Below are 19,923 nucleotides of genomic sequence, written 5' to 3'. Positions count from 1 at the left end.
CTTTCTAAGAAATTAATGTTTTCTGTATTTTAAAGGTTTGTTTAGAATTGGGGATTAATTATAACTTGCCTGCATGTATGTTAGGATTGAGATTGCTGTACTTTCAGGTCTACATGTATGGAAGATGATTATTCAATCTCAAGTTTCTGAGCTGATGTTGTCTGTCTGAACACTGGAAAGGGCTTCTCTGACTCCTCTAAGGTGGTGCATTTGACAAAGTTAGCACATTGGAAATACTTTCTCCGTTGCCTAGGATGGATGAAAATACTCTGTGAACTCAAGAGACCATTGGTTTGATCCACTGTAGTTTCTCATCTTTACTGAAAGAGGTCTTTAGTAAAGACCTTATCATTTCCAGTCATAGACTGTCTGAAACACAGCAGTATGAGTTGCAGCATCACTTGCAAGAGATTACAACTCTCTTGTTAATTGCTCTGTTATCTCTCATTAGTGTAGTGACTGTGCTTCATATCTACTCTTTTTCCCTCACCTTAGTCCACAGAGGTCCAGGTTGTGGGTTTTGCTGGTTGTTCTTTTAATCAGTGTCTATCTGCAGAAATTTGTTAGTCAAGAACCTGTCTGATAGAAGGTTGTCATTTGTTTCATCATGATACCTACAGTAGTGTTTGTTGCAGATCATGTAACGTTCTTCCAGTCTTCCCTTATGAAGGCTTTATACCTTTTTTAATGCATCCCTTTACCTTACAAAGCTGTTCATGTTGGCTTAGCCATGTTGTGTTCTGCTGTCCTTTTTGATTCCTAGATTTTTCCAGGATGAAATACATTTTTGCTTTATAAGGCTTCCTTAAACATACCTTCCCTATTAGTTTATTCTAGTCTGTAATAGCGGGGGCTTAGTCTGTACTCCATGAAAGCTTTGAGATACTACCTTTTATAAATACTGCAGTGAACTAGACTATTTCACTTTAAAGCTTTGATTGCTTGATCCTAGGCTTCAGCTTTGAACCCTCTGTTCTCTATTTAATGTTCTGGCTCAAGTTGCTGGACTAGTACTGGAGTTCTCTGCTGTCGTTGCTCCGGGTGTCAAACAGGCTGCAGAGTGGAGCACTTTCCCAGCACATGCACATGCTTGGAAGCCCCCTTAAAAAAGAAGATTTTTAACCTTTGCCACTTTGTTATTATTTATCCTCTAGCATTCGTGGCATATTTGCTTGGGCAAGAATTTGCAAAGAGGTTTTAGAATGCCCATTTTATTTTCTGCGACATGAATCTGTGCTTTTTTTTTCAGCTGCCTTGCAGGAACTCCCTCTGTCAGATTAGCATGGTTTAGTGGTCTGCATCCAAGCTAGGAAAAGAGCCTCTGAGCTCTAATCCCACATCTGATGTTGAGTGCATTGATCCTCTCCTCTTCAGGATGCTATGGATGACTGTGAATGTATGTCCTTAATGACTGGCATTATCCTCCTCCAGAGCAGTTCCTCTCTCTCTTTTCAAGACCCTGCTCTGTGGATGTGAGGATCCTGTTTCTGTGCTGATGTCCAAACCCATTCTCCCTGGTCTTTTTGTCAGCAGTTACCTGAAAGGTCCCTCAGGGAGCGGGGATAGTCTCAGCAGCAGAAATGTGTAGAACAGACAGAAATTTTAACTTAGACCTACCAGTCAGTAGCCTCAGAGTCCCTCGCCCTAGCAGTAGCTAGATGTGATTTCACTGTACCTTTAGACAATAACTAGTCTCTCTGGCATTCGAACCTGAGCATTTTCCCCAAAGGATTAGTTCACTACCTTAGCTTCCCTCTTTGTGAAACTAGGATGATGTTCTCTTCACAGGATTAGGTGAGGATTAGCTAGTGTTTATCAGCGACTTGCAGATAAAAGAAGTGCTTTGTTTACACGGATATCTTTTAGACTGCACGGTCTTGATCACATGGCAGTGCTCAACTCTGCATTTGAAAAACATCTGATTTAGGATACTGCTACAAAATAATTGTTACAGACAGTTATTAAGATGTGCATATTTTTAGAATTGAATCCTGATTCCTGAAAACTGAAGCATTTTGCAATTTGGAAATACTCTGCCCAACTCTTTTTTTTTTATTACCTTTGATTTTTTTTTTGTATTAATGTTAATACATATTATTTTTGTGGTCATGCTGGAAATTTCAATAACATTTCTGGCCTAGTGGCTCTAAGTACTGTATAAGGGTAGAAGGAAACACAATGCCATCCTTCAAGAGTTACCTTGCTAGGCAGACAAACAGACAATGTCTGCTGTTACCCTTACACACCAAATATGCCTGGTTCATGAATTAAAGTAGCTGGAACCTGAAATTCACAGAGTTTTTCCTGCTTCTTTTATCATTTCTGAAAATAAAGGTTTTGCAGCAGCTGGAATCAGCTGACAGTCTTGTTGAAAATACATCTTGTTCTTCCCTAGTGATATTGGCTCTGTGGGGCTTTCTTAGTAACATGAACAGATATGACTCAGAAGACAGAGGGAGAACAACTATGTTGTGTAGGAAGTTAAAAAAAGGGTTTTTTTACCATTTTTTTTGGCCAACACCACAGTCAAGCTGCACTGCCTGCCTTTTTTTTCCCCCCTTTTTTTTTTTCCCCCTCCCTCACCCTTCTTGACAGCCTTTGGAACTGAAGCTGGTATCCTGAATTGATCTTAATAATCAATGTGAAATCCGAGAGAGAACAAACCAGATGTTCTCAACAGTCATTTTTTTTTCTTTCAAGAGGGTTGTGCTAATAAAGAGGTGGAACGATAATGTGTGTATAGTATACAAGCAGGAGCAATGCCAGTGAACAGCTTTTTCTCCAATGTCAATGAAATGATCCAAAACATGAAATCTTGAAATACTGTAATTTCTATTTTTCATAGCACCAAACTGCAGGTTGTTAATGCAGATTGATTTATATTTCAGTAGGCAAGATTAGATGGGGTATTGCATGAAGATACTATTTGAATATGGCCAAATTTGGACAATTTATCTTTTGGGGGGGTTTCTTCCGTGGAGAGGTATATATATGGGCTCTAAGCAGGAGGAAAATGTAGTAGAAACTCAAAGTAAAATACAGGACCAAAAGTATGCAGAGGGGAAAAAAAAAAAAAATCACACCTTCTTGGAGCCTACGTAATTACCTATTCTCCCTTCTCATTAAACAGTCAGCCAGTGCCCTCAGGTCTGTTCCTTGTTCCCTCCGTCCTTGTTCCCTTCCTTTCTGTTGCTCTTGAGGATTGTCCTCATCTCTTCCCCCACCCTCATGTTTTCAAAATTACTTCAGTCTATTCCCTTAGAGAAAATTTCCTAATACTTGGCTGCAAACCCCTTCTTTCTTTCAAGCCCTTCAAGTAACCAGCTCCTTCCAGAAAACATTCCTGTGTTAATTTCCCTGAGAAATTTTTGCCCATGCCATCTTGGTTTTGAACTTTTATTGCATTTCTTTCAAGTTCCTTATGGAAGGAGCCAGTTCTTACGTGTTTGTGAAAGGCCATTTATATAGTCCCCAGACAGTAAGTAGCCAGGCTCAGTCTGTAGGCAATAAATGCATCTCCCTAACCTTTCAGAAACCTTATCTTTAACATATTATCTTATCTTTTGCTCTCATTTCTCATTTTTAACCCTCTGTTCTAGCCACTTTCCCACATAATCTCTTAGTTTACTTCGCTGGAATTAAAATTGTCATCTGCTAGACTAACATGAAATTACTTATCAGCATATAAAGGAGAAATTATGTTTTGTAAAGTACACTTAAAAATGGTGTATTTTTTTTTAAAAAAAGATCAGATTGATAATGCATGTGTAAATGTAGTATAAGAGATTCAGCCTTCCTGCCGTTAAAATTGCTTATGGTATTTTCCACCAACTTCAGTAGGAGCAGGAGCTAATCCAAAATGGTTCTGACAAAGAACTGAGAATTTTATTTTCTGTCTGCCTGGACAGCGTCTTACTGTGTGCTTTACAGTAATATTTAGTGTTTTGATGTCCATTTTGATTTTTCTTATCCACATGTTCTGGAAACATAAAATAAACGTGGTTGCTATTTAGATAGGATGTTTGCTCAGTGCTGGTATAAACTGCTGCTTTTCTACAGACTGTGAAATAGAAACGCTGTCCCTGTGAAAAGCTCTGCAGAATTAACAGGGCTTAAAGTCTTGGGAAATCCTCTGGGTCCCTCACTGCCCTCCCTCTTCCTTTCTCCTTTCCTCCTCAGTGTATGCTCTCTTCAGTTTTACCTTTCGAAGATGAAAATCTTACCCCTGATAATGTCTTGTGGGTATTATAGTCTTGGATAAACAACATTTTTTGTAGACTCTATTGGTCATGTCAGGTTGTATTGTAGTCATGTTCCCAGAAAATGCCCTGAGGAGTCACATACAACTCATCTGAAATGGTTTCCTATTTGTGTTTGTTACTAATGCTGTGGGGTTGTTTAAGCATCTCAATATTTTTCTTTTTTTTTTTTTTTTTTTAAATCATCCTTTTGCACTGCCCTAACAGATTTGCTGTAGAAAAATGGTGCTAAAACCTGGTTCCGTGTGTCATTAGGACTGTATTATTTTTTCTGTTGTCCCAGTCCTCCGCCTGGCACGCTCACAGGAGGCTGGGAAGACTCACGCGGCAGTTCCGCGCAGGATCGGAAAACTGCTCCAGCGGGCGGCATCCTGCTGTGGTGGCTGGCTCGCCTCCTCGCCCCCCCCCGCCCGCGGCTGCCTCGCTCGGGCCCAGTCGCCTTTTCAGTGGCTGAGATAAGATGTCAATGAGAGGGGAGGGAGGGTTAGCAGAGCTGCCGGAGGAATTGATTCTTGTCTGCCTCTCCGAGCAGCCTGTCTGCGCAGCAGCACATGATACGGTTTTGCACAATACCCCACTAATGCCCTAGTCAGCAGCTTCCAAGGGAAGAACAGTATTGGGAAAAAAAAAAAAAAAAAAAATTAGCAGTCCTCCGTGAGCCGCAGAGTGCATGGACCAGAGCTAAATTTGGAAAGCTAAAGCTTATTTTGTGCAAGATTATTAGAATTATTTGGGTTTCCAAATGCATGCTCACACACATGTACGTATTGCTGGCCAGCTTTTCCACGTGACTTGGCTGGATCCAAATGCAGTTGTTATTTATAGATGGCAAGAGCAGTGATGGCATTATCTTATAGCACTCCAGTCCTGAAATTATAGCATTCGTGCAGGGAGAGGGGGCCAGATGCCCTCTGTGAGAATTTAGGCAGGCAGCTCTTCTGAAAATGTCTATAGGATGAGATAGTCATGAATAACCCTTTCCCTCTTCCCCCCCCCCCCCTTTTTTTTTTTTTCCACATAGGGAAAAGAAAGGTATTCAAAAATCAGTGCAGGCTGTGATTTCTACTGGCTTCTTCCCTAGATGCATGTAAAAAGCAATTAGCCATGTTCAGTTTTTTACCTCTCCCGTATTCCATAGATAACCTATTTCTACCTATGTAAAACCATAAACATTCCCCTGAAGACAAGGAAACAGCAATTTCTAATCTGTCTAAAACTAATGTTCATACTTAGGTTTTTAAATGAAGCAGTCTCCTGTTCAAAACCGCTGTGTGCTTGTAGCTCAGCTAATTGAACTGAGGCATGTTCATGTGCGCTGGAGCTGTGTCTTCGGATACCGCCTGTGCAGAGAAACAGCTGGCTGATTTCTGCCTCTGCGGAGTGCTGTAGCCTTGGTGCTGGGGCCAGACTCTGAGATGCAGCAGGAAATTTCATCTAACTGGGGGAAAAACACAAAACAAAACCAAATAAATGTGTGGGGGGAAGAAAAACAAACAAACAAACAAAACCGGTCAAATCAGATTCCTGGTCAGGTTCACAGGGTGGTCATGCAGAGAGGTGCTGCAGCACAGCTGGGTGCATGCAAGCCACAGCAGGGCATGGGCACAGACAACAGAAGATGGGGCTACCTGAAGGCAGTATTGCCGCGGAACACTTTGTATCATGAAAATACAATCAAAATAATCTGAAGATCAGGGTAGCGTTATTTAGATGTTTCTTATTTTATGCCAACTTGAGTTTTCTATGTGGTCCTAATCATAACAGAGCATAGATGATTTGCTAGATCTGCTTTATTGGTAATAAATTAAATAAAAAAGCACAGTGCACATTGTGCCCTAAAGGGTATTAGAATGATTTAACAAGACCATCCATGGCTCACAAAGTCTGCTCCATTAATAAAACCATGTTTGAGGTGAGACATGTCCATTAGCCCAATGGACACACTAGAAGAAACAAACTTTCAGGGTACAGAAGCCCTTCTCTTGCTCAGATTAGTTTACCAAGTTCCCAGTGCAGCTTGGGAATGATTATGTGGCATTTAACTTCGGTATGTTAATTGAATGTTAATTAATTAGGTGGTTCTGAAGAAAAGGTGATTAGTACCAGAGGAGCAGAGCAGGTTGCTAGTAAAGGGAAGATGACAGGGTTTTTCGGGTATGGTGGGACACACATGGAAAAAGAGAAGTAATGACTTTGTTAGAAAATGCATTAACAGGGCAGTGAGATGAGAAACATCTCTGCCTTGAAATTGCAGTGCATGCACACATTTGTCTGCTCTGTATTGTTCGAACATAAATAAGTTAAAAACTCCTGTAGGCTGAGTTTCTATTTGCTGATGTCCTTAACTGTTTTCATGTTGAGCACGTAGATTATTTTATACACAGTTGTAATTTTCTTTCAGAATTAAAAACAAGATGCAAGGATAGGGTCAGAGTGCTTTCAGCTCAGTTCTGTTCAAGTACAGAGTTTGTATAGTGTGAAAAATGGTCCTGGAACCCCCAGCTTTGAAAACTAACATTTTTTTCCTTTAACACTTAAAGAGAAGTTGGCAAAAGTTGTATTATGCTAATTGTGCAAAAATAAAAAAAAATTCTGAGGACACCTGATAAAACATTATTTTCCCATAAAAATGTAAAATAATGAAAAACTAAAGCAGAGCGAGCCTGCAGAACCAAGAAGCAAATTTCCTAAAATAGCTTTTGGTCCTCCTCAGAAGTTCTGGCTGCACACTGTTAGCTTTGGAAACACGCTTCTGCAATAAATTTTGGTTGTGTGGTTTCTGCATTTTTTTTTTTCCTCTTGAAAGCCTCTCCAGATGTTTTACAGTTGCTGTTTGAAAATGTTCCCTGGCAGGCACAGAGACTGTGGGCACAGAGCAGTAACCTCTTGATGTGGTGGTTGTGGTTTTTCCTTGCAAAGAGAGGAAGGTGTATGATCCTCTCTGTTCTGGGACTCGTTCTGTCACAAATGGTGTGACCTTCAGCACATCACCTGCTCTTATTTTCTTTCATCTTTAAAACTTAGCCAGCAAGCCATGTAGCTGGATGGCCACTTCAGCAGTCTCTGCAGGAACTCTCCACTCTGTAACTGAGATGTTAAGTATTTTTTACATTTCTTGTCTCTTTGGTATACTTATAAATACAAGACAGATTTAAATTTTTCCAATGTTTGAGTGAAAATCCTGTGTTGACAATCACAGATTCATTTGTTTGTAAAAAGCTTCAAAAAGACATCTATGCCATGCTCCCTTGCCTGAAGAATCCCTAATACCGTTCTTGCTAGATCTTTATCTGACCTTTCCTCAGCATCTCCATTCATGGAGATGCCTCACCTTAGGGTATTTAGGAGCATTAGGATACTCCTAATACCTAACCTGTGTCTTTTCTGTCTCTCTGTATATTATATTTTGGTGTTTCTACTGTGGATATGGATAATGCTTTGTTACTCAGTATATCGGAATACTGCTGTTGATCTCCTCTCTTCTAAAAAAAAAAAACCCAAGAACCAACCACCCAACCAAACAAGAGAACAACAAACCAAAACCCTTAGTCCATGCAATCTTTTCTTGCAGGTTATATTGGTAGGTTTTTTCCTAATCATTCTGATGGCTTTTCTCCCCCTCCGTGGCTGTACGTTCTGATGGGGTAGAGAGAAAGGAGAACTGTGCATCCTTCAGACTTGGCTTCCACTCGTGCAGCCAAGGAGGCTGGTTGACTTTTCTCCGGCAGCACAGCTCGGCTCAGACTCTGCACGGCTGCTGCCTTCAGCTCTGCTTCAGAGAACTCCTGCCTTTGGAGATAGTTCTCACCCTGTTGTTGGGAAGGTACACAGTGTCGTACTTTATACTTGTCCCTGTTGGACATAATTTCAGACCACTTCTCCCGCTTTTCAAGATGATTCCAACACCAAATTTCTGCAGTGAAGTGATGCTTCTTTCCAGCTGGTGCCAGCTGTAAATTGACCCAGAACATGTTCTAGCCCTTTATCCATCTGCGTCATGGATACCCATAAATGAAGCATTCAGTAATTTCAAACCCAGAACAAACTAGTGCAAAAAGTCATCTGATAATGCTCGTTTCTGTTACTGACCGTTGGTTTAATAGTTTTAATAGTAAGCTTGAGTTTCCAGCCATTTTTTGTGGTGTTCAGCTAGACCTAATTTCCCTTGTTTATTTGTAAGAATGATACATAAAGCAGCACTGAAGTCACACTAAAATCTAACTAATCTGTGCTCAAGGTCTCCTGTCTGCTAGTGTAAAGAAAGTACAGATAGGTGGTGTGATCTGTTCCTGACAAATTCATTTTGGTTGTTACTAATTTTTTACTTTATTCTTGGTCCTTTCGAACAGTTTGGGTTATTTTTCCCCAGCTGGAAACTGGACCTCCAATTCTGCTGTTATTCCTTTTCCTGTTTTGAAGATAGCAACTACATTTTCCCTTTTACAGACTTACGTCGCTGTGCTGTTTGTGCATGGGTTCCCTATGTTCAAACTGGTTAAATGCCTCTGGTCTTTTTTTCTAGCACGTTTGGGTATTAGTGGTAGTGTTAGATCAGGAGTTGTTTACAGTAATAATTGGAGGGCTCAAGATGAATTAAGTGAAACTGAGCCTCTCACCTGCAGGTCACCAGTTTGAATCTAGCCAAAGATGGGTTAAAAGTGAGTCACTTCCATTTTTCAGATGTCTGTATTATGTGTGAAATCTGTTGATGACTAGAACTGGCATTACAAAATAAAAGCGTACAGCAGTAGTGAAAGACACTGTTGTTTGAAATCTAAGCAGTGAAACCAACAATTGGATGAGTAAGAAAACAAGCACTCTAATGCTATTGGAGTGCATTTCCTTTGGAAAGCTGTATCCAAGATTCACTTGCTGGTGGCCTTTCACCAACTTTGTCTTCTCTTTATAATGGGGCATGTTTTCAGATGTAGCAACGTGGGTACAGCTAAGCCTAAATGAGATGCTTACGTATTTTATCTGGATCCATGCAGAGTGTTTTGTGCTTGCCAAATTGAGCCATTGTTGCTATGTTTTGTAATGTATTACTTCAAAGTTAATGTAGTGAATCTGGTAAGATGTTCTGCCAAGTTTTGGCAAGTGTAGAATGAAATTGGGGAATCCCGGTTCCACTGAAGTAATGGGATAAGGATAGCAGGATTCAAATCTGTGTCTCCAGCATGTACTGTTGCAGTTGGCAAGAGGTTGTGGTGAAGCCTATATATATGTATGTGTCTTAAGAGGTATTTGTGAAAAGCTAAAGATATGCCAAGGCAAGCTGGACGCATATTCAAGACCAGACTTGTACATGGTGTTGCTGTCATGCAGCAGCCTTGAAAGCACATGCTAGGTAACTCTCAGGTTTGCAGTATGGGTTTTGTTGAATAAAAGCTCTGTTAATTATTTTGATATTACATTCAGTTTAATTAGGCATTCCCCACGTTGTCTATTTTGCTACAAACCTGCATGGTGTTTGGTTTTTTAATGATAATACATAACTGCATTATAGATTCTACTGAGTCAAAGCTGGGTATTTCTGTAGGACACAGCTGTAGCTATAGTAAGGAAGGAGGCATTGGGGATAAAGGACACATAGGTGATAAAAGACATTACTAGTGGTAGAAACATGTATCATACCCCGTTTCACAATGTTGAACCGTGGCTGTTGACTTTGTGTTCCTGTGGTGATTAGCAGGGCAGTTCATGCCTCCCAAAGCAAGGTTTGAGCCAGCTGCCCCCTTAGCTCTGCTGGGGAATTCAGTTCCACTCACTTTGCTGTGCAGTTGCTGGGACTAGAGCTTTTTAAACCTGTGTACGTTTGGAGGTGGTACCAAAGATACAACTTGCTCTCCTCACTACTAGTAGAGCAGGCTGGTGTTGGTACTTCTACTTCAGGTAAAATCAGTGAGTTTGATCTAACTTGTTTACTTGAACTGTTTAAGCTAACATCACTGATTTTGCCTGATGGAGAACAGCAAACACAGTCCTCAGCTGCTTCAAAAAAGCAGCCAGCTGGGGTGTAAGCCTCCTGGGGTGAGGTGGGAGCAAACACCTGGGAGCAAGGACTGGCTCTGTGCCGCGGGCCCCTGCGTGCTGAGTGGGCATCTGCAGGCAAGCAGAGCAGAGCAGTAGGCCTGGGAGGGAGGGGTGGACTCCCTGGGAACCGCTGCGAGTCCACGTTGAACAGCCAGACTGCTGAGAAATGACTACTTCTGCTTTGTAATTGGCATTATATATACTGCTTTTGTGCTCTCAGCATTGAGGCAGATACAGAGCAGAAGCTGGTGTAATGACAGGGGTAGGGCTTGTCTGTCGCAGGCTTAGGACATGTAGCGGTACCTTGAAAGAACTGAAGAGGAGGGACAAACCACGTGTACTCTGAATAGTTACATCCTATTTCCTTTGTGGCCTTGCTTTCCTGCCCTGACTGTCTGACCGGGTAGCCAGCCATCGCCAGGCTATGCTGGAGTGTGTGAGGAGAGCTGCAGTAAAATCAATCCTTGAAATAGTTTGGGATGACCAGTTTCTCCCTCTCTCTCCATTTCCCAGCTCTTTAAAAGCAAAATGGCTTTTAAAACATGAGGAAAACATCTGATTTACTGATTCCCAAAATTGTGGACAAAGATTCCATTCTTTTAGTGCAATTGAAGTTATTTTTCTGATATTACTGTGCATTGAGCATTAGGTAGTTAACATTTTTAATATATTTTTCTAAACAGTATATAGGCTCCATTTTTCTGTCTAAAAAGAATAACATTCTTAAACAACCAAGACAATAGTTATTTCCACTCCTTTCCTTCTCTTCACTGCTTCCCTTTGCACCCCACCAAATTATCTCACTGGATGATTTATAAAAACTGTATTTAAATTGCAGTCTATACAGAAGAGGCTAGAATGACCTCAGTAGCTCTGTATTCCACTTATCTGGAATTCTCCATGTAAGAAATATGAATTTGTTTCTAGGAGTAATATAAACTTAATGGATATGATTGTGAAAAAAATGCTGTGTTTTCTTACTTATGCTGTAAATATCTTTTCAGTCAGATGCATTTCCTTCTGAGACACAAAACCAAACTAGCGAGACAGTGCTGAACAGATAGTTCTCCAAATCAAACTCCTCCTTTTTTTCTAATATTTTCATTGCAGTGAGTAAGAAATACGGGTCTGCCAGTCTGCCTATTGAACTATCTGCTGCAGCTTAACTGCAGCAAGGAAGCGGTAATCCTATTGTGCTCCTCCAGCAGTCTCCCGGGAAGCAGACAGCATTGAAATTACTGAGCTGTTGTCCTATCCCCTCCTCACCTGTCTTTGTGGCTGTAAATATAGTGTCTGCCTGTAAATAACAGTTCGCTGCACCTTTAAGCCCGTTCCCTAACAAGAGGCAGCGATTTACTGAGGTGATAAGCTGTAACTAATACTAGGGTATCATAATAGGTAAATAGATTAGCACCGTGCTTCTCTGTATTTTGCTTTCTAGGGAGCCCACTGGCTCATTCACTCAGAGATGCTTACTATGGCACTTTGCACTGCAAAGTTAAATCAGTCAGTTACAGGATTGCAGCTGTCGGTGCTGGTGTGGATGCAGCTAATGAAATGCATTAGTGAATCTGTGGGGTGGCATTGATCGCTTAGCCTGTTTTCCTTCCCCTTTCTGTTCCCTGGCCCAAAAGGGATAGTAATAGGTTGTACCAGTATTTGATGCCATCGCTATAAACTATCCTTCGAGGTGCGTCATCAGCATCCATCACATAATTGTTGCAAGTACAGTGGCATCGTTTGTCATCAAGAAGTAAGAAGCGGTGCAGGCAGCCTGGGCATGATCTGTGGCTTCCCCCAGCTCGAGCTTCTGGGTTTTCCCAATGAAAGGGCCCAGCGCTTCCAAAGCAGTTGTGATACTACTGCTGGGTGCTGGGCACACACGGCTCCAAGGGATGGGAAGTGGCCACAGAGTGGGCAGCGGAGGCCTTTGTTTCTATACTGCTTGGCAGGTTTTAGGCACAAAAGGGCCTTCGCAGGAAAGGAACAATACTGGGGGATGTGGCCAGTCCTAATAATTGTGTCGCAAATCTTGTGATATTTGGCACATTCTTAAAGACCTGGCTCCTAGAGGTGGGGGATTAAATAACAATTGCTTCCTTTCTCTTCCAAGCGAAGCTTAGCTCCGTGGTTGCAGAGAAATGCTTGAAATGTCACTTGGGCTGAAGGGAAAAAAAATAAATCTTTGCCTTCCAGCCCTCTTCCCTCTCCTTGTCCCCAGGATCCCAGTGTGGATACACTGTGATATCTTACGATTTTTTCAATGAGTGTTTAAAACGATTGGAGGCATCCAGAAGGACATAAAGTGTGGCCAGCTCTGGGTGTGTGGGAGTATTTATGAGTATTTTAAGGAGAGGTTGGTCACATTCTGTGCTGAGACACACTCTTGCAACGTCTGGTCCTCTTCCGAGAAAGGAGAAACAAAAATGGGACTGGATAGCAGCAAGCTGAGTATCTCTGAATGGTTTTTTTCTCTCGCTTCCTTAGGGAAACCCCTTGGGCTACTTGTAATTGAAATTTCTCTTATTTTTAAATCTTTCTGTTTTTCTCTATTTCACAAATGTGAAAGCTGAGGCTGCTCATTTCTGTGTTGGTTTCTTAACGCAGTCGTCATTAGCAAATCAGTATTGATTTATTCCTATGAAAATACATCAACACTTAAAGTAAAACACAATCCCATTAAGAATGATACAGGGTTTGCAAATGGAGAAAAGTAGGTCAAATATTGCACCAATCATCCCAGAGTGTGCCCCTTTAAGCCAAATAAATGTGTGAATACACTTAAACTGTCAGCACGTCATTTAACTGCCATTATTATGCATCTTTTGGCATGAGCTGGCAGAGCCCTCTGTGACTGAACAGGGGTTGAAAACATGAAATCTGGTGTATTAACCAGGTTGTATTTTACACCTGGGCTGCGTACAGGGGCATGGGGGGTGTACGTTTAAGGATTTTTGTTTTCTCCCCGTTGCAACAGTTGACTTCAACTTAAGCAGCAAAGCCACATCATTATATGCAAGGGGCATTGTAGCAATGCAGCACAGGAACACGATTTAAATCTGATCATTAAACTGCCGCAGCAAGAGACTGCAAGAGACGGTGTGGATGGTCCATCTGCAAAATCTGTGCTCCTGTTGTACAAGGAGGAGGGGCGGAGGGGGGAGAAAAAGCAGCTGCTTGGCTGTGCTATGAGAGGGAGAGACTGACTGTTGGCACCATCTGTAGCTGTCCTTTGTGCTTGCTGCTTTATCTGTTCATTATAGTATGATACTGAATTTCTCGTGCTTTGAGTGTAAATGAGTTGAGATGTGCCTAATACTGTCAGCATAAAAAGCAGTAACTAAGTACACTAAAGATGAATAGTGTAATCTGTAAATTCATTTTGAGTTTGTTTCATCTTGCTTGAATAGCCCAGGAAGTGATGTTCTCCAGAAGCCAGCTGTACCAGATGTGTGTGGGGGGTATATATTCATCTTACCAAGTGGAGAGCAGAGCAGTGGAGGTAGATGGGGAGAAGAGGGGCCACCCCAGCATTTCCAGCAGAGGAGAGCAGACTCCTTTAGAGGGTTCTTGCTCCTGCTGAGCTGGATAGAGGCGGACTGGTAACTCCTAAGGTGGCTACAAACAGCTCTGTTTTCATTCTGTGCACAAACACCAATGCAGAGAAGAGAGCAATTATACATGGTACATGAGTCGAAATGTCCCAGGGGAGGAAAGGTTAAACCTCTCCATAATGAATGCTGTGATAGGGATGAGTAAATTTGCTGCGTTTTATACCTGCAGTCTCTTAGTTTCTAAAAACATGAGTCCTCTCCAGATAACTTGTAGAATGAAACTGTCCAGCTTATCTTGAGGACCTCTTTGTTCTTTGACAGCTTACATTTCACCTTTATAAATGTGTGTATTGGATATTGCTGATAATAACTCATTAAGATCTTTTCTTCACCTCACCAAAGCAATGCCATCTCATTGGCGTATTCCTTTTCTGGGAGTTACTCTGCTTTTTTTCCAAGCAGGTTTGATATCTGTTTGCAGATTCATGCCCTCAGACCCATCAGGTTGTTGCTTTTTATCTTATTTGTCAAGTGTATATAGGTGCACAGAAGGAGCAGGTCCCTCCTCCCATCAAAGCCTTGTTTAAGATGGACGATTTCCATTTGACGCCATAGTAATTACACTCGGCTGTGGAAGTGCTCAGCATCCAGTATTACTCTGCTACGGCTGCATTTAGCGTTCGGCAGAACACTTTGTTTGTGTTTCTCAGAGCTCAAGTGGCCGTGGTGTGCGGGAAGAAACCCTGCAAGGCAGGGATTTGTATCCAGGTGGCTGGAAAAGGGGGAGGGGGGCCTTTGTCGCTGACACATTAGTAATGATATGCCAGGGATAAAAGGTGAGTATAATTTGATCAAATGCTTGTTGACAGATTCCTTGGCTAATAGAGAAGCAGCTTAGACTGACACTCGTTGCTGGAACATTTCACAGAGCTCGGGGGAATGCTTTCTGTAAGCTACATGTGAGGCTGACAATTTCCGAGTGACCATATTTAGTTACATGAAGAAGCGGTGTCCCCTTTTTGTCACAGCAGAGCTCTAAAATGCCTCCCTAAACACCGCTCTTGACCTTCCACTTGACAAATGCAATGAAATTACTACCTCTCCTTTGTCCAAATGTGTGATTAATTCATAGGAATGGCCCGGGCTTTAAGCATTTTTCTTGTGTGGCCGTTAAACTTGAGAAATCCCAATTGTTTCTTGTATTGAAAAATCATATCTGTGGGTGTTCTTGGCAAAGCAGGTTCCTTCTTTTCCCCTACAAATATGACTTAACAATTAGTCTCTTTGGAATTTGTTCTAAGTATGTGTTAACAGTGCCTGTGAGTAGCTACTGGAAAATGAAGGTGGTGTACCCTGAAATGATAGTTTGCTACTGCTTATGATTATGTTATTTAGTGAAAAGACATCCATTAGAAAAATAAGAAGTAAAAATAAAAGCCTCAATTTTAGAGAATTCCGCACTTGTCTCTTTTAAACTTAAAATTACATGTAGAGCTCTCCTCCTCTAAACCACTGTGGCAGCTTGGCTTTTGAGTAGTCTTTGGGTTCTCACCTACTTGTGCAATCTGTTGATTTGTGTTTGGTTCATAACACCTCAGGAAAGCACTTAGTTAAAAATTAAATATGAAGCATTTTCTTGTTCTGAGGGTTTTGTAAACTGTACTTTAAAGAAGGAAAAACCCCAAGCGCTTCCACTTGAGAATGTTTCTTCAACTGCAGAATTTTGCAATTATTCTGCACTTCGTTCCAGTGAAACTCTTCACTGTGTCATACCTTGGTGACTTTTTACCAGAGCCACTTCCGATGCTGAAATTGAACAGGCAGCTTTGAGGCTCTGTCGGGTGTCGCTGGAGGCTTCAGTGGGTTGTCTTGGCTGGGTGTGCTCGTGGGAGCCAGGTTTCACCCGCAGTCACTTTCTGAGGCACTGCTTACTGCAAAGTTAGGTGGTTTCTGTAACAGAGGTTGATATTTTCTGAGTGTGGGTGCGTAACGAAGAGGTCATGTTTTCAGAGATAATGACCCCTTTCATGTCTTCAGAGGGAGTTGCAAGCTTTTCGTCCCTCTAGGAAGTCTCTGCATCTTCATAGTTCATAAGCGTGATTTTCCTGTAAGCACAGAATTACCCTCATTGACCAGAAGATTAGGCACATAATGGAAATACACATTTAGGGGTTGTGCTGGGTCAAATATAGATTTAAGTGCCTAACTTTGTATCCATAACATGAGTTTGGCCATATTCTTCTGTTTATGTATTCAAGACTGGTAGCTGATAGCAGTTTGGAAATGAATTCCTGCACATGGGGGTCTCTTCATGACTCTCCAATTAATATTTTGCACAAAAATAGCATAACAGAAAAGAGATCTTGTTGTTCTTTGCTCCCCTCTGTGAATGATGTCTTCTGTATGTTTTTGTTGCGTTTCTATTAGTGTGAAATTAATTTTTCTGTGTCTTTTTTCGCTCACAGCAGCTATCCCATGTCCTTGGGCCTCACCAATTCTTCATTTCTGTACCGCTCGCTCAGACAAGTTCTCTTGGGCTGCGCAAAATGTTTGTAACTTGTGTAAAAACATTACAATGATAGTGTAGGGCAATTACAGACTCAATTTTGTAGGATAGTAATGTGAGTTGTGGTTTGTGGACAAGCCTTTCACTCCTGGGGTTTGTCTGTTCAGATTGTGACTCCCCATTACAGTAGCTTGTGTTTTTACTCAGCTGTGCTGGTTCTTCAGTTGTGCGCTTACTGTCACTGTGTTCTGTTTGCACAGCGCTGCTTTCATCGTGGTGTGAGGAACTGGGACGGCTCTTGCTGCTTCGCCACCAGAAAAGCCGGCAGAACGATCCTCCAGGGAAGCTACCCATGCAACCCCCCATGAACTCTATGAGCTCCATGAAACCCACCCTCTCTCATAGGTGAGTCTCAGCCCAGTGCACTGGAGCAGCAGTCTCTACAGATGTACCCCTGACAGATCTGTTAATTGAAATGCTTGTTCCCATTGACAGAGATAGCTACACTGTTTCATGTGCTAACAGCACTACAGACAACAGGGGATCTGTAATTATAGCAAGTACTAAAACTTGGGTTTTGTCTTTGCTATTGTCTGGTGCATAGTGAAGTGACTCTTCCATCTTCAAATCTGTGCTCAGATCAGGTGAGCTTGCTTTCAAACTTCAAGTTGTGCCATAGAGATAAACTTCTACAATGTGTCTCTCACCAGACGTTTTCCTATTGTTTATTTAAATACAACTGGCTTTTCTTGAGGTTGACAACATTTCACTGATGTTCTGTTTTGTAAGTGTCCTTGGAAATGTATACAAAGCAATTGTATCGTGGGTGTAGCCATAGGTGGGAGAATGTCCTGTACCACCTTATATTAGTTGAGGATCACAAAGCACTTGCGTTAATTTGAAGAAAATGTGAGCATTAGAGGATCCTAGAAGAAGCTAAAGGTGTGAAGCCTTTGATTACCACATTACATGGAGGAGCAGTATTTGTGGTTCTTGTCTGCAGAGCCTAGGTCAAGGCAAAAGCTGAAGACGAGTGTAGACAGGATTAAACATTCATTTTGTGCTTTACGTTTCTAGGAGTTTTTTTCAAGGCTTCCTTTCCCTCAGCATCGCATTAAAGAAATCACAAATAGTATAAGTTATTCTACTGTAGGGTACTTTTGTTAGTAAAGGATTATAAGAGTGTGGATGAGGGTAAATTCCTTGTACCTAGATTCCATGGCAGCGTAAGTAACTTGAACTTTTGTGTTAAAATGGTGCATAGGGATATCTTTGTACCAGTGCATTTGCATGTGTGAATTCTTCTGGAAACCACTTTTGGTTTTGGGTTGGGGGTATTTTCCTTGCTTTTGTTGTATTTATGGGAAAACCATGCAAACGCTATGCCTTTTATTATAGCCCTTGTGAATAAAGTCCTTTCTTGTAGTATAACATAGTATCACTGTCTTCGGAGTACCGGGATTGCCTCTTTTTTCAGTTGTTTATGAAACGATCGATTGTAAACACACTTAAAAAGAAAAAACAGAAAACCTTCTGTTCTAAAATAACTTATTTTTACACTTGGGAGAAGCTTTGCAGAAGCCAAGGTGAAATTAGTGGCCAGTCTGCAGAGAAAGCTTGGTGCAGTGTATACTCTCTCCTAGGTGTAGTTTTGTAGTTTTTAGATGCCTGATTCTTGTCCGACCTTTTAGCCTCTGTTCCCCTAGAGTCCATAAAGATGAAAGCACTGTTGTATCTCATAGGGGCTGTGTGCTGCGTTACTAGATAAGATAGGCACAACTCTTTTCTTTCACGGCAGTTTTCCACTGAAACTCTGCCACATGTCAAAAAATAAATACTTTCTTCTGCTATACCTTAATACCAGCATTTCTGGCAGTACCAGCTTACCCAATATTCTACCTAACAGTAGAACTGCAGTATCCTGCCCAGTATCAAACAGTCCCTATAAGTTTCTCTTGAGTATTGCCCTCAAAATGCTTTACTGAGGAAGACACTGGGCATCAGTTCTAAATTACTGCTGTTTACCTATGAGATGCCCCTCTAGAAACATTATTTCTGTGGCATAACTTCTTATCTATAATAGTTGCAGCAGCCTCTTAGGGATTTGGACTACCTGCATCACTGCTTCAGTGTGTGCTGTTGTCTTGTCTGTAATTTAGCCATAACCGTGACTGCTCAAAATCTCTCAGGTGGTACATTAGAATGAGACATCTTGTGCTCCGACTTCTTTTTCCAGCTGGAACTGTTTATTTTCATGGATGTTTTATAATCAGTCTATAGGACAGTAGTGAAGTATGGGGTGAAGAAGTGAGTTTTCTGTTTGTTTGAATTAAACAAAAGCTGAAAAGCCATTAAGTACAATCTCAGTGATAAAGCTGTTGATGAAGCAACATTTGTATTTGCATTAGATTACGTTTGGGTCAGAAGCTTAGTATTAAAGTTCACAGTGTCTTATCTCTAATTCACAAGGTTTTTATGTGAATTCAAACCAAAAAAAAAAGTATACTTTGCATTTTCTACAAGAAATTAATGTAGCCAGCTACTTCCAAGTTTTGTAAAAAAAATTAGATATGAAATTAGAACAACAAAGAGCATATTCAAGAACCTTACATAGCTTAACAGAGCTATATGGGATAGGATATATGTCAGCCTCTGAATATCACTAGACAAAAAAAAATCCTTCCCCTGTCATGGGACTATACTGAGTACTTCACACAGAGCTTTTTCTGCTGTTGCTTTTACTAGCAACAAAATTACCCAGAATTCTAGTCAGGGACTAGAATCCCCATGTACCTGGCACTACAGAACCACAGCTGCTTAGTCTCAGAGTTGAAATAGGGCTCAGCTATTTAAAATAAATTCTGACTCAAGAATGTATGACAAGAATCTAAATGTATTTAAGAAACTGTGGGCACATACACTGGAGGGAATTCAGGTCTGGCCTATTTTTAGGGACAACCTTTTATTTTTAAAAAGTTAATCGAATTGTGGAAAAAAACTGAAGTAGACAGATCAAGGAGGGCTTTGATAGTGATACTCTTGGTCAAATGCACTTACAGAGAGCAGAATATAAACCATACAAGGATGTGCACACATGCAACAAACGCTTTCAGAGTAGGGACTCTATTGTGCTAATTTCTTTCTAAATTTAGTTTTTCATTAACAGAATGATCAAGTGTTGCATATAAACAAAAATTCAGCTAAATACTTCCTAATGTAGGGCGGTTGGTTGGACTGCAAACTCCTCTGCTTTATGAACAGCATGAGCACTGGATTCTCAAAAAAATCCTGATCTTTTTTATTTTTTGCTTTAAGTCAGTGCAGTGTAATAATAGGTCAAACTTGAATGTGAAATTAATTGATTTTTATTTCTATTTTTTTAATTTTATTTTTCGACTTTTTTACTGATTCATGTGGGTAATCTTCACTTCTGGACTCAAACCACCAGTATGAGACCTATCCACCTCTTTAATCCTGTATAACTTCTAATTTAAGTCCTATTTAAAGCATTTACGGGGGACTTAAGGAGAGCTGGTAGTCTTTGGGCTGGCCCTTCTGCTAGGAGTGAAAT

General features: G+C 41.0%; 1 protein-coding gene across 11 annotated transcripts in view; it reads left to right on the top strand.

Annotated features, from left to right (window-relative positions):
* The window catches only part of ZMIZ1 (zinc finger MIZ-type containing 1), a 360,677-nt gene that overhangs the window by 290,698 nt on the left and 50,056 nt on the right, over positions 1-19,923 (top strand). For all 11 annotated transcript variants that reach the window (XR_012629622.1, XM_074874528.1, XM_074874527.1 and 8 more), the window contains one exon: positions 16,613-16,757. Coding sequence is in view for 10 of the 11 variants with exons in the window: in XM_074874528.1 (XP_074730629.1) it covers positions 16,613-16,757 (145 nt within the window). In the remaining variant the exon portion in view is untranslated. The remainder of the gene's footprint in view (positions 1-16,612; positions 16,758-19,923) is intronic.

This window comes from Strix uralensis, chromosome 7, assembly GCF_047716275.1.
Source record: "Strix uralensis isolate ZFMK-TIS-50842 chromosome 7, bStrUra1, whole genome shotgun sequence".
Taxonomy (NCBI): Eukaryota; Metazoa; Chordata; class Aves; order Strigiformes; family Strigidae; genus Strix; species Strix uralensis.
The sequence above is the reverse complement of the archived record's forward strand: the minus strand, read 5'-3'. Positions and strand labels throughout refer to the sequence as shown.